The sequence below is a fragment of the Trematomus bernacchii genome, unplaced genomic scaffold (genome assembly GCF_902827165.1).
Source record: "Trematomus bernacchii unplaced genomic scaffold, fTreBer1.1, whole genome shotgun sequence".
In the NCBI taxonomy this organism is placed as follows: domain Eukaryota; kingdom Metazoa; phylum Chordata; class Actinopteri; order Perciformes; family Nototheniidae; genus Trematomus; species Trematomus bernacchii.
This window is the reverse complement of record NW_022987714.1, coordinates 16203229-16217840: the sequence shown is the minus strand read 5'-3', so window position 1 is coordinate 16217840 and position 14612 is coordinate 16203229. Positions and strand designations below refer to the sequence as shown.

General features: G+C 42.1%; 1 protein-coding gene across 1 annotated transcript in view; it reads right to left on the bottom strand.

The window, feature by feature from the left end:
• The window catches only part of ranbp10 (RAN binding protein 10), a 45641-nt gene extending 31078 nt beyond the window's left edge, over positions 1-14563 (bottom strand). Inside the window, 1 exon segment of the mRNA XM_034141416.1 lies at positions 14205-14563. Coding sequence (XP_033997307.1) covers positions 14205-14403 — 199 coding nt within the window. The 5' untranslated portion in view covers positions 14404-14563.
• Positions 14564-14612: the final 49 nt, after the last annotated feature.

The window sequence follows — 14612 nt, the reverse complement described above, 5'->3', positions numbered from 1 at the left end:
GTGTGTGTGTGTGTATACAGGACATATAGTGATGATTAAAAATGCTAGTCAAATGAAACCGAGCTTAGTGTTTTGGTCTATATTTTACTTTTATTTTATGTAACATTTACGCTTGTAGTGATTTTAACGCTCATGAAATCATCATCACACAAGTGCCAACAATATTTAAAGAAGATAAATGTCATGCATTCCTTGCCTTAAGATGTTAAAACAATGATGGGGAATGTTAGGCTAATGCACAAAACTTACATATATGCTTGTCCATCATTGTCATCAAATTAAAATGGTTTACGAAATAAATCATTACCATAACATTCACTTCCTCACGTTCTATAGCTAAAATCTATATTTATGTTATCACTGCATGTGCGTGTTTGTGTGTGATTGTCCGGTCCAATGGCGGCAGGAACATTGGTAAAGTCTATTTTTAGCTGCTCCTTGTGAAAACGATTCGTCAGTAGGCCAACAGGTCTCTTTACAACTGCATAGATGGGTAGGAGAAATGGCTACTACTTTAAACACCTACTGCCCGCCAAAGGGTAGTCCAAATGATCTGTTTATAAAAGCAAAAGGTTTACATCATGTAGGATTTTCAACCTTATCCGAAATATTAACATAAGAATGCAACTATTTAGCTGAAGCAAAGGGTCATCTGGTAAAAAGCTCTGGAACAACCTTTCAGCTGTTATGTGACATTAAACCTCTTGACTGGAGGTTAAGGATCAAAGGTTAATGTGTTGTTCTTACAACATAGCACAGTGCGGCCCTGATGATAACTAGTAATCACTTCCTAGGTTTAACCCTTGACCCCCACCAGGAGAAAGTGCAGAAAAGTTCTTTCAACTCTATAACAATAAGAAAATCAGGTAATATTTTGGGTCTGGCCAAGCAGTGCAAGGCTACATATTGACTGTTTGTGTACACAGCTAAAGTCTGGAAGGGGCCCTATTATTCTGATTTTCAGATTCATATTTGTATTCTGTGCCTCTACTGTGACATGTTTCCATGCTTAATTGTTAAAAAAGCTCTTTATTTTTCTCATACTGATATTAAACTATAATAAGGACTATAATTGGGTGTTTCAGCCAGGGTGTGTGAGAGAGAAACTCCATCTTGAGGGATTGCACAGGGATTTTAGCCTTTGCAGATAATTTCATGCACAAAGACCTAGAGAACACACTACAGGAAAGGGAAAATCCTATAAAGCATAAAAGGGCCTCTTTAAGAAATGTTAAAAGCAGTAGGGATGCAACGGATGAAATTCCAAAAAAACAGACAATTAATCAACATCAAAACAACGGTTTCAGAATCAGAATCAGAAAACAGGTTTATTGCCAGGTAGGTTCACACATACGAGGAATTTGACGTGATGTCATGGTGCATACATAAAATATAAAACAAAGAATCTCCATATAAAACAAAAAATCTTTAAGGACACTGTAATAAAATATAGTTAAATAGCAATAAAATAAAGCAGTAATTTACAGCGAAATAGAATGTAATGAATTACAGAATATAAACTATGAAATATGAAATAAGAATATGTGCAGTAAGCAGTATGAACATTGTGTGCATTAATGTAATGCATATTGTGGGTGTTTCTCAATCTCGAGTAAAGCTGCTCCAGAGCCACTATTTCAAGCATACTACGTCATCGAGTGCCGCCGAAGGACTGTTCCAATCTCCAGCATACTTGGAATTCTACAGAGCCCGGCGTACTTCGTTTGGAGAAATTTCGAGGCTGCACATGAGTAGACTCCGCGGTCTTAAAATCCCCACAATGCTTTGCGCACGGACCAATTTATTGCAAATCTGTGGCGGAAAACGTAAGGCGGGGCCTCTCATATGACGCACACCTGCACACTTGCTAGCCTGTTCCACTCTTTGTTTTCCGAATACGAGTTAGTATTCTTGCCTCGCTTCCGAAGCAAGTGACTCGGAAGACATGTGCTACCAAGCAAGCGTACTCGACATTGAGAAACGCCCAGAGACTACGTTGTGGCTGAGGTAAAGTGTCAGAGGGGGGGCCGGGCTTTGTTTAAGAGGCCGGTAGCGGAGGGGACATGTTCTTTGGTGTTCTTTGGTGTCAGTTTGGTGTGTAAGAGGCTTTAAGGCCCAGACACACCAATCTGACACCAAAGAACACGTCCCGACGGACCCGATTGTTGTGTCGCCTCACGTCTCCTGCGTCTTGGCCAACAGTCGCACTGGAACACACCGCAAAGACTTCAGCCGACCGCAAAGACTTCAGCCGACGGCCAAGTAGCACGTACGCACTGCGCATGCGTGAGTGGCAATAACTCATCATTCAAAAGAGGCAACAACTGGAAGACAGACCGAGAGAAGAATAACAGACTGCGTGATATAAACAAACAACAAATAGCGTGTGGGACGTGCGTTCCATTTTCACTCTACAGCGAGAAGCTCATGGGGCTTTCCCGAACCTGTGTCGAGAGCTGGAGTTAAATGAAATCTCAGATTTGCCTTCTTAATCGTTTGTTTGTGTCCCTCACTGCCGCTTCGCTTCTCATGCACTGATTCGCTAAGCTGAACAGCCAATCAGAGTGATGTTGAATCGGCAGCGGGAGGTGTCGGCATGGCCGGAAAGACACGACAGTGCAGGACACACCAATCTGAGTAGGGCGACTGGACGCTCATCGACGGCCAGACATCTATCGACGCTGAAAATCGGCCCGATGTGTCCGGGCCTTTAGTCCACGCAAGACAGAAGCAGAGTCGTTTGCTGAGAGCTGGTGTTGGAGTTTCTCAGAGTATTGTCGTTTAGCATCTCTCACCGCCTTGCTGAAGACGTACTTTGACTCCCTAAAACGTGCCTTATCGCCACTCCTAAACGCCTCCTCCTTTTGCAATCTTAGCTGTCTCAGTTTAGGTGTGAACCAGGGATTGTTGTTGTTGAAACTCACCCTGGTGCGTGTAGTCAGTACAGTCCAAACACGCCTGAAGTTCCTCCATAGCTTTACTGCTCCACTGCCTGAATGTCCTCACTACAGATTTACACAGTTTGAGTTTCTGCCTGTATGCAGGAATCAGGTGGACCATGGTGTGGTCAGAGTTGCCCAATGCAGCGCGGGGGACGGCGTGATAGGCTCCCTTGATGGTGGTGTAACAGTGATCCAAAATATTCCCCTCTCTGGTGGGGCATTTAATAAACTGTTTGTATTTTAGGAGTTTGTGGCTGAGGTTGCCTTTGTTAAAGTCACCAAGAACAATAACTAGGCAGTCCGGATAAGTCCTCTCCACACACAGTATCTGGTCAGCGAGTGTGCGTTGCACCTCCTGCGCGTTCGCATGCGGTGGGATGTCAACACCGACCAGTATGAATGCGGAGAACTCTCGGGGGGAATAGAAGGGTTTGCAGTTGATGATAAAAGTTTCCAGAGTGGGAGAACAGTGCTGCAGAATCACTGTCACATCGTTGCACCAGCCACTGTTAGTGTAAAAACTAGGGCTGTCAGTCGATTAAAATATTTAATCGCGATTAATCGCATGATTGTCCATAGTTAATCGAGATTAATCGCAAATTAATCGCACATTTTTTATCTGTTCTAAATGTACCTTAGAGGGATATCTTTCAAGTTTTTAATACTCTTATCAACATATGAGTGGACAAATATGCTTTATATGTTTGTTTATTATCATTTGAACAATGACAAATATTCTCATGAATATTAAACACAACAACCTCTGAACATTACAAATATTCGCCTCAATTCAACCTGGAACCTCTTTCATACAATAATACTGTGTGTGTGTGTGTGTGTGTGTGTGTGTGTGTGTGTGTGTGTGTGTGTGTGTGTGTGTGTGTGTGTGTGTGTGTGTGTGTGTGTGTGTGGAGACACTGTGATGAATCGTTGGAGCTATGTGCAGCTCAAGGCATATATGCTCGAATGGGAGCTGCCTGGACGCTGCAATCATGTTGCGCGTACGATCCGTGCTGAGTGTGCTGACTTTTCGTACAATGTCCCACTGTCTGGCTACCTGCATAAAGTCAAGTGCTCGGCGCAGTTGTCGGCGAAATGTCATTGAAACAGCTCCTTAAATCCGTTAGCGCAGCTAGCTAGCACCAGATGCTAACAACAACACGTAAGGTGTGCCTCGCTCGCGCGAGTCGCGCCACACATACACACTCCCTCCCGGTCCTCCCGATGGCCAGTCCGGGCCTGCCGGTGAGCGTGGAAGTGTGGTCTGCCACAAGCGGGCGGCAGGAGCGAGGCTGTCAGCATCAGCTTGTCGATGGTATTTTACACTCGATGCGCTCTGAAACTACGGCGGCCGAGGACAAAAAATACACATGCGTTAATCGCGTTAAAATAATTAGTGGCGTTAATTTTTTTTTGCGTTAACGCGTTATTAACGCGTTAACTTGACAGCCCTAGTAAAAACATATTCCTCCACCTTTTGATTTGCCAGAGAGCTCTGTGTCACGATCCGCTCTGAACAGCTGGAAGCCTCCCAGCTGCAGCGCCAAGTCCGGGATCGATCCACACAGCCAGGTCTCAGTGAAGCACAAAACACAAGATGAAGAAAAGTCTCTGCTTCTACTAACCAGTAGCTGAAGCTCGTCCAGTTTATTGCTTATGGAACGCACGTTGGAGAGAAATATTCCGGGTAGCGGCGTGCGAAGTCCGCGGCTGCGTGTTTTGCCTAACACTGACAAACATGTTGGTCGCTTACAAATGTAACAACCTAGTTAAGTAGTGATGAGGTATTTTTGTAGGCCATCCCGGAAGTCAGCCTCGCAAGGGCTCCCTCGACTAAAGAAATGGAATCTCCCTATTGGATCTTTGAATATTGCGGAAAATAAGATCTGTGGTAAACTTTTATGATACTTTGCAACTTTTTTTTAATCGTAATTGCTGCATTCACACCATGTTGATCAGACTGTTAATTTCTTAACCTAGTGGGGAGATATATATATAGTATGAAACGAAGAGGTCCAACATATCCATCGGTACCACCAACGTTTCGATACCTTGTTTGGAAGTGCACTTAAAATCGTTCCAAAGCTGATTTCTGTTAAGTAAGGTGGCCTGAAATGACGAGCAAAGTATAGAATTAAAAAAAATCCATTGCTGTCAAAATGATCCCTCTAGCTCGCCTGCAAGGGCCTCAAAAGACGATTTAAAGTTAAGCTGTTTTTTGTTCAACTTTCCTGTCATTATTGCTGATATTGGTCATTTTTAACAGCTGCTATATCTCACACTTACTGAAAAGTGTCAACCGACCAATAGCAAAATGGCTGCAATGCCTCCATAACAGTGGCATCTAAACAGAATCTAAAATTAACATATCAGCAGATTTAAGAAGACATGCACAGTTTGTCTGTGGCTGATTTATTATGTTAACCAGTAAAAATACTAAACATAGCAAAATTAGATAATCAAGTAATTTAAATGGTAAAACTACAGGACTAGCATTTGAGCTTACAATCTGTCTAAGGTTCTCAAGTCTGGATATAAGAGGGTTTTTCTTTTTCATGTTCTTATCATTCAGCACACATTGCATCAGGCTCAAGACCTTTTTCTTAAAAATGTTTTCCTAACCTCTGAAAACTTGAAAGATAAAAGTAAAACTGAGCACTGTATTTTATTACAACATGACTGCTTGCAATATGAAAAAGGTTGATCAAATATAAAGCAGATATTGCTTTAAGCTCACAGCTATTTGTTTTTACTGGTTGGTTTATGTGTGCCGCCTCTGGAAACACAGGCTCAAATAAGTCACACTGGTGGCTCGTAAACAGAGTTGGGTGTAACGCGTTACAAAGTAACGCGTTACTTTTATAATTCAGTAATCACACTACAGTTACTAACATTGCCCCGACACGCGTTACTTCGTTACTTTTATAAAATCAGTCATAATCACACTGACAGACAAGAGGGGTTTCCGCCGCAGGTTTATATGTACGTAATCTGCGTGACTTGCACGTCCACATCTCCGCGTGCAGTGCTCCATAAACATGGCTGAGTCAGCGATAACTTTCGAGGGGTGGAGGTATGCCCATTATTTTGAGTTCGTCCGAAGAATAGTCAGGAATGTGACGGTGAGGTGCAAACTGTGTCCAGGCCAGAAGCTGTTATCCACTGCTGTAAACACCACGTCAAACCTCAACAAACACCTGCAAAGAACACATGCTAAGGTGTAGCTAATAGCTAAGGACCCCCGAACCTAGAGTGAGGATGTTGTGAGTCGCCGCCGCCGATTCCGAAGCAGCACAAATTAGAATTTGGAGGACCGGTAACCAAAGCAGAGATGGACAGGCTTGTAGCATCCTTCATAGTAGAGGTAATGTTGCCCATTTGCACAGTGGAATCACCATCGCATCGTTCAGAGATATACTGCGCAAAATACAGATAGCAGGAGACAGAGGACAGCCATAGTCAGAGCTATCTGGATCAGTCTTATGCGACAATGGAAACTGAACTAAAGAGAACTTTTGAAACTTTAGCAGTCTGCGTGATCTGCCTGTAGGGAGGGGCGGGCCGGCCCTGCGAGTCAAGTAACGAGTAAAGTAACGAGTAAAGTAACGAGTAAAGTAACGAGTAAAGTAACGAGTAAAGTAACGAGTAAAGTAACGAGTAAAGTAACGAGTAAAGTAACGAGTAAAGTAACGAGTTACTTTATGTAGAGAGTAACGAAGTAGTGTAATATATTACTTTTTTTTAAAGTAATATGTAATATGCAGAGATGGGGTCGTTACTAAAAAAAAGTAATATATTACATATTACATATTACTTTTAAAAAAAGTAATATATTACACTACTTCGTTACTCTCTACATAAAGTAACTCGTTACTTTACTCGTTACTTTACTCGTTACTTTACTCGCAGGGCCGGCCCGCCCCTCCCTACAGGCAGATCACGCAGACTGCTAAAGTTTCAAAAGTTCTCTTTAGTTCAGTTTCCATTGTCGCATAAGACTGATCCAGATAGCTCTGACTATGGCTGTCCTCTGTCTCCTGCTATCTGTATTTTGCGCAGTATATCTCTGAACGATGCGATGGTGATTCCACTGTGCAAATGGGCAACATTACCTCTACTATGAAGGATGCTACAAGCCTGTCCATCTCTGCTTTGGTTACCGGTCCTCCAAATTCTAATTTGTGCCGCTTCGGAGTCTGCGGCGGCGACTCACAACATCCTCACTCTGGGTTCGGGGGTCCGGTCCTTAGCTATTAGCTTCACCTTAGCATGTGTTCTTAGCATGTGTTCATTGAGGTTTGACGTGGTGTTTGCAGCAGTGTATAACAGCTTCTGGCCTGGACACAGTTTGCACCTCACCGTCACATTCCTGACTATTCTTCGGACGAACTCAAAATAATGGGCATACCTCCACCCCTCGAAAGTTATCGCTGACTCTGCCATGTTTATGCAGTACTGCACGTGGAGATGTGGGCAAGTCGCGCAGATTACGTACATATAAACCTGCGGCGGAAACCCCTCTTGTCTGTCAGTGTGATTATGACTGATTTCATAAAAGTAACGAAGTAACGCGTGTCGGGGCAATGTTAGTAACTGTAGTGTGATTACTGAATTATAAAAGTAACGCGTTACACTACTCCGTTACCGACAAAAGTAATATTATTACTCAATATTATTGCTCTATCATGTGGAACAGGATTGAGCCATCCATTCAGAGATTAATATACAACCCACTGCTGAACTACTAACGCCCTCCATAAAGTAATATGTGGATTTACCGTACAGAATTCACATTAAATATCAAACAAACTCAAGCCTTAACACAAGCCTTTGTCGTGGGTCCTTTTAAAACTGTAAAAAAAAAAGTGTCTTGAACAATTATCAACCAAATGTTAGTAGGGTTAAACAACTTAAACATAAATAAAAGAGAAGGGCACTTGGAGAGCGTTTTTACAAGTGAAAAACAATGCTTGTGCCCATCCCTTGATTAGATTGTCTCAGAAATAGAAGCTTTATTATTCGACTAAGTTTCATGAAAACCAGTTCAGTAGTGTTCTGGTAATACTGCCGACAAATAGACAAACAAACCAACAAATCAAACTGAAATCATAACCCTCTTGACGGTGATAAGTACGAAGTTTGGACAGGAAGTTTAGGTGACAATGTCGAACAATGACATGAGCCATTGAAACTTAATATGCTACCTGAGCTAAATACAGTGGTCCAAGACCTGTTCCAGTTATTCACTCCACCACAGTAGCATGCAAAAACTACGTAAGCCACAACTTTGATGAGCACACAGCTAAGATTTCTTATTGAAGCTGTAGTGCCTTTCTGTCTTTCTTTTCCCTCAGTGAGAAAGTAACAGTGTGTTCAATGAACTTGGACTAATTCAAGGTGTCCTGAAGGGGCAGCTATGGGATTAGGGGCCCCTGGGTCAGTTACCTTGAGCCATTAGGTCCTTGTGTAACTGGACCATAAGCTTTGTCTTCATCCTTGGCACTTTGTCAACACTTTCTCAATTGATCACTCCATTGTGCTACGTCATTCTGTTTGTGATTTTCAAGGACATCATTTTAAGGCCCAGCCAACGATTGGAGGATGTCCAGAGTTCTTTGTTGACCTCAGGATTGCATGTCAGATTTTTCCCTGATGATGAAGTTCTGTTAGCTTCGTCAGTCTGTGACCTACATCACTCGGGGGGGTTTGCCTCCGAGTGTGAAGTGGACGGTCAGCATCTCATAGTAAATGTCAGAAAGTGAATAATCCCCTAGTGCATTAATAGCGCTTCCACGAATGCAGAAGTAAAAAAAGGATGGTTAATTGATATTTGGCCAAATAAGGAAAGTGCAACAAATTGTAATCTCAACATTTGCAAATAATGACCGAAAAGGTGGTATGGCAAATGTGATAGCAGACCATTTTTATATTACCATATTGAGCAGAAACAGCAATTTCACCAATACAGTTTAAGTCATTTCTCACCTTAGCTCTTTTTTGGGATGATGGAAATATCTGGCTCTTTAGCTGCTACATGTTCCTATCCTATGTTTACCAGCTAGTCTGTCATCCATTTCCTGCTGGCCAGGTAGGATACAGTATACCAGAGCATTGATGGTTAATTAAAGCAGTTCACAGGCTAACACAAGTATCATACTTTCTACACTGGCATCGGCTCAAGAGTCAGTGTGACACAAATGTCATCATCTGCCAATGTTAACAAAGGTGCATGCGTAGTGTCCTTGTACATCACAAAATGCATGAATGTGAGTGAATGAACGTCATACTGAATGCGTCAACATACATTTGAACATTGGCAATAAAACATGAGCTCTGGGAATCAGGAAATATAACGCAGGTTGCTAGCCTAAACTAGATGAAACAGTTAACCAACATGACATGTTTGGTAAGGTTAGCTAAACTATATTTTTGCCCAGACCAGATTCAAAACGTTGTCTTTATCCGAAGACCAGTTCTGTCTCATGGTGTTGTTCTCAGGGAATTCAGACTTGAAAAAAATTTGAATATTTCCCTTCATGTTTTCTGTGGTCTCCATGCTCACACGCCAAGTCGTGCTTATCTTGCCAAGTTAAAAAAATTCAACCATCACCTACTTGGAAAGAAGAGTCGCAAAACTAAGGCCCAGGCCACACGAGGACGATAACGGTCGTATCTGCTACAGTTCACTATCAGATAGATGGTTCGGCCACACGAGGCCGACATGGAAACGCAGAAAACGATAACGATAACGATAACGGGTCCCAAGGTGGGTAGATCTGCAAACGAAACGCTCTGGGGGGGCAAACGGCTCTGTGTTTACGCCTATACGATCATTTCCTGATAACGTTGAAGCAATAGCTCCGCCTCTCCCCACCTCTCCTGCTCAGAGATCAGCTGCTGGGCTGTCAGAAGAGGGGGAGGAAAAGAGAGGCTCCGTTTTTTATTATTATATTATTATATAGAGTCGTTATTCATTTGTTTTAAAGCTCAATAAATAACAAAGAAGACCTTTGACCAGCACTTTTCTAATTTTGTCCGGAAGATTTAAACTTTAACGGACATGTTGACCGGCGAAAAAAAATCTAACTGAAACTCTCCCGCACGGTCCCCTCGTCCCTTGGAAGTGGGTGTTTTTCATCTGCTGGTGGACTAACCGGAGAGAATTACAGCAGGAGCAAATGCTTGCCTCGGGGAGGGAGAAAAAGAGCCAGAGCATCCACAGCGGAGAATAAACAGAAGGGCAACCATGGCAACCATGCACGGGAAGTCTTCTTCGCTGCTTTTGTGGCAGGAGTACAGCGCCACTTACAGGCCCGGCATATGTACTACAGCGTCTCCAGCGCTTTCGAGCGGTCTCGTGTGAACGGACACGTTTCTGGTGCCTATTGCGTGTGGATGGAAGACTTTTTTGATATCGATTTCGGTCCGTTTGCGTTATCGTCCTCGTGTGGCTCCAGCCTAAGTGTTTTCCTTGGTATTCGCCCTATCTCTCATTGATGTTCCAACCTAGCTAGGTGTTGTGGTGGCTAACGTATCTATCTTGAAAGAATGGAAACAGCAGCAGCAGCAGCATGTTCTTGCTTGTTATGCAGGCAACCAGCAGAGACTTCAGGAAGTCACTGTGTCAGGCCAAGGCAACATAAACCCCTGTTAAACCACAAAGTGTCTTTTTTACTGATTGAAGCGGTTTTTCTGTTTCCAGTCTCTCTGCAAAGCAAGAGGCAGTAGCTAGCTTAGAAAGTGAATGTCCCAAAATGTCAAAGTGTTGTTTTAATGACACTTCAGCCTAATGATAGTCATTCACAATCACTGTTTTAACAATATGATTCAGTCATGCACAAATGAATCAGATATGTAATGTACTAACAGAAAGATTGACCAGAGAACAGGGAGAATAAGTTGTTAAAGAAGCATTTAAGGTCCCTTACTGCTTTTCTGTGAACCACAAAACTTTATTTGAAAAGTGCTTTATAGAAAAATATTGAATTATTTATTTATATAGTATTTAATGATGGATAACTTCATGCTTACTATTAAAGAACATTTACTCAAGCACTGAAATTCAGCACAATTTTGAGAGACTTGTACTTTCCTTGAGTATTTTCAAATTATGCTACTTTATACTTTTACTCCACTACATTTTAGAAGACAAAATAGTACTTTTACTGCTCTACACTTATTGTACAGCCTTAGTTACTAGTTACTTTACAGATACAGATTATTAGAGAATAAAATAAAAATATAAACCATTAAAGGTGGGGTAGGTAATTTTGGAGAAACCAGCTTGAGTGCGCTAGAATTTGAAAATACACAACTGGAAAAAATCTGCCACTTCCTTACAGAGCCCCTCCTCCAACACACACGAACGCGCACATGACCAATGAGGGCACGAGATAAGTTTGTGCACAGATGGAAGGCTGACAGGCAGGTAGGCCATCCAGTTATTTTAGCCGGGCCAGCTAAAATGATTGGTCGTGCTTTTTACAGTACTACGGCTTCCACAGATGAATTATTTTTATGGATTTTTTGTCAAAGCACTTTAGATATTTATTGCTATCGGGATGTTAAGAGCATTCCATGGAATATAACAAAAAGTGTATCTCGAGCCGGTTTCTCAAACTTACCTACCCCACCTTTAATGAATAAACATAGTCATATAATGATTGGTTAAAATATCCAGGAGCATTACAGTATATAGAGAAGGTAAAACTAGCTCCAGCTTTATCAGCTGTGATGAACACATGCATAATCATATTGCAGTCATTTATGATATATGATGGGCTATTTTCCATAACAAGTAGTTTAAGTACATTTGGATGATAATACTTTTGTACTTTTACATAAGTAAGATTTTGTATGTAGGACATTTACTTGTAACAGAGTATTTAAAACATATGGTGTACTTTCCCATAGCTGACGGTAAACAGCATATTCATAAAATAGTAGGTTTTTCATTCTCCTAAAGTACTTAAACATCTTAATTATACTTGAGGAACTTAGAGAAGGATTGAATGCTAGCAATAATATTTGTAATCAGCTGTGTATTAATTTACAATAACGAGAAGTAAAGACAAAACTATGCTACAGTACTTTAGGTGTATATATATATATTTCTTTCCACGTATTGTGCCTTTAAGCCCTTTAAAAGAATAATGACATTTTTACAATATCAGTATAAAGCAAAAAAATCCAGCATGAAATACTGAAGTCTTTGTAAGATAACAAATAATCAATCATTTAATTAGTGTATTGATAGGCACTAAATCAATGTGTTTGTTTATGTGTTGTACTGTTTATGTATCTATCGGTTGAGACTGTGGATAAATGTGTCACGCACAGCAGGACTAGGTAGACACTGTGTGGCATTAAACAGAGAAAATTGGCACACTGGTCAAAATAGCATTCAAACCACAAGGGTGAAGGAACAGAGCAGGAGCTAGAACTACCAGGAGGAAAATAAATATCCTGCTCACTCCAGAATATACCTATTTATATATAATCCCTGAACAATTGTGCAGTGTCACTAAATCTGTGCACCTTTTATAGACATAAAGACTACATGCCCTACATAGAAAACTCAAACATGACATGTCTAATCTTCAGACATACATCACTGTGCCACAGCTGTGACAAGTTAATCACTCTAGACATAATGTTAGGATCTCCTTTTCTTTTGTCACATTTTTTAACAGAAATGCACATGGAGCAACAGCATTCACAAAAAATATGCAAGCTACACCACTGACAGAATGTAGGCTTGGATTCAACTTAACTGCTCATTTCAACAGCAGGGACTGATCCATTATGCATCAAATAATCGGTGGGTTATATTTGGCTCTTTGCCTGAGAGTCTTGGTTTGACCAAATAAGAGGCCTTCCATGCTTTTCACAAACAGCAGGGCCATTACGAGCCAAACAAATAAGCTTTGCAAAATGGGTTACACAGCCTGTCTGCATCCCCTCATCCTCTGCATGTTTCACTGATGTAAACAGCCAATAGGGCCCAAAAGTGGCCTTGCAATGCCTCTGTGGAGCTTTCACAGCTTGAAATGCAGGGCTAGCTTCCCTGATACTGGGTAGGGAATGCCCTGATGTCGCCTGATGTAAAATAGCAAAGCAGGGAAAAGACTGAGAAGAGGGGCATCACAGAGAGTCACTTTGTTTTGATGTTGGATATATATATAGAAGGATCCAGTTAACAGGCCTGACAGTCCATACTGACGGTTTGTAGCCATCCGACTAATTGATTGCCTGCATCGTCTGCCTAGTAAAGTGTCTGTTATAGTAAAAATGTCAAAATGAACCGATACCAAGGATTTATTACAACATCGGTACATTTGGCCTAATGCAATGCGCAGAGGCCTCCTCCTCACAGCAGCTGTTGGAAACGAGCTGCCTGCTGGAGGTTGAAACCGTTGTTGAGCTCAGGGCACATACAGATCTGAATGGAGTTGAACCGGTTGCTTCCAGTCTGGAAAAAAATGATTTACGAATTCTGGAAAACACTGCTAGAACACTGACAATGAAATCACGCGAGAAACACAACAATGCCATTTTTATTCTATTTTGGTGCTTGCTGTTGACAAAAGCTTAACAAATGCAGCATTACCCATCAATACTAGCTACATTGTAATGTGCTAACAACAAGTTTGGCTCGTGTCCATCTTGTAGCCATAGCTGGTAGCCAGCTTATCCTACTGTTTAGTTAAATACAACAGCTAGGTGAGCTAACGTTAGCTGGTTAGCCACAAAGCTAACTACTGTATTTGCTCAACATATAGCTTGCTGTTAGCTAACTCCAGTGTGTTAAATACCACTAGTTAGCTAAGGTCTATGCGTCGTTACTGATGCCAATGTCCCCCATCAGCACAACTATGGGACACGTCAGTGACAGTTAGTTTACTGCAAACAAATAACGTCATAAACGGTATATAAACAAAGGAGGGTCGTGTGGTAAAATGTGTATTTCAGTGTGGTGGTAATAAGACCAACTGTCAGGGTTAACGAGTTCACTGTCACCCATTTGGACATTCCTCTGCTCATTTGTGAAACAAAGCAAGGTTAGAGGACAGGAGAGGCAGCTCAGACTAGATTTACCAGGAGTGCGCACACATACACAATCAACATAATCGCATACTGTGTGCGTGAGAGTGAGTGAGTGAGATAGAGACCCCCCCTCCGCAACAACACAGTGACAGATTTGAGACCCTCTGCTGTTGTCACAACTTGTTCATGCCATCGGGGCTGAACCAGCTCTCTAACCTTTGTAATGGACCCGCAGGTTGTTCTGTGACAGCCCAATGTAGCTGTATTTATCCTTGGGGCTCCAGGATCGGGGTAAAGGGGTCTCTTCCTCGTTCACAGCCGGGTAGAGCCGCTTCAGCCTCTCGTTTAGCTCGTGTTCCTGGTAATTAAAAGCAGGATCCCCTAACGGCAGGCTTCCCGCTCCAAGCTCTGCCATTTTGGCCTCTGTTTTGTATCTTATTGTTCGTGTCTTTCTATCCAAAGCCCCGTGTCAGTCCGCTTGAGCTGTAGGCTGAGAGTGAGAGAGACTGAGAGGAGAAAATAGCAGCGGTGTGACATCCCCGGATAAGCAGCAGTGTACTGTAGGCTGGAGCAGTGCCGTCTGGGTACTGTAGTTTAGCTGCATGCTCCCTTGTATGATACTGT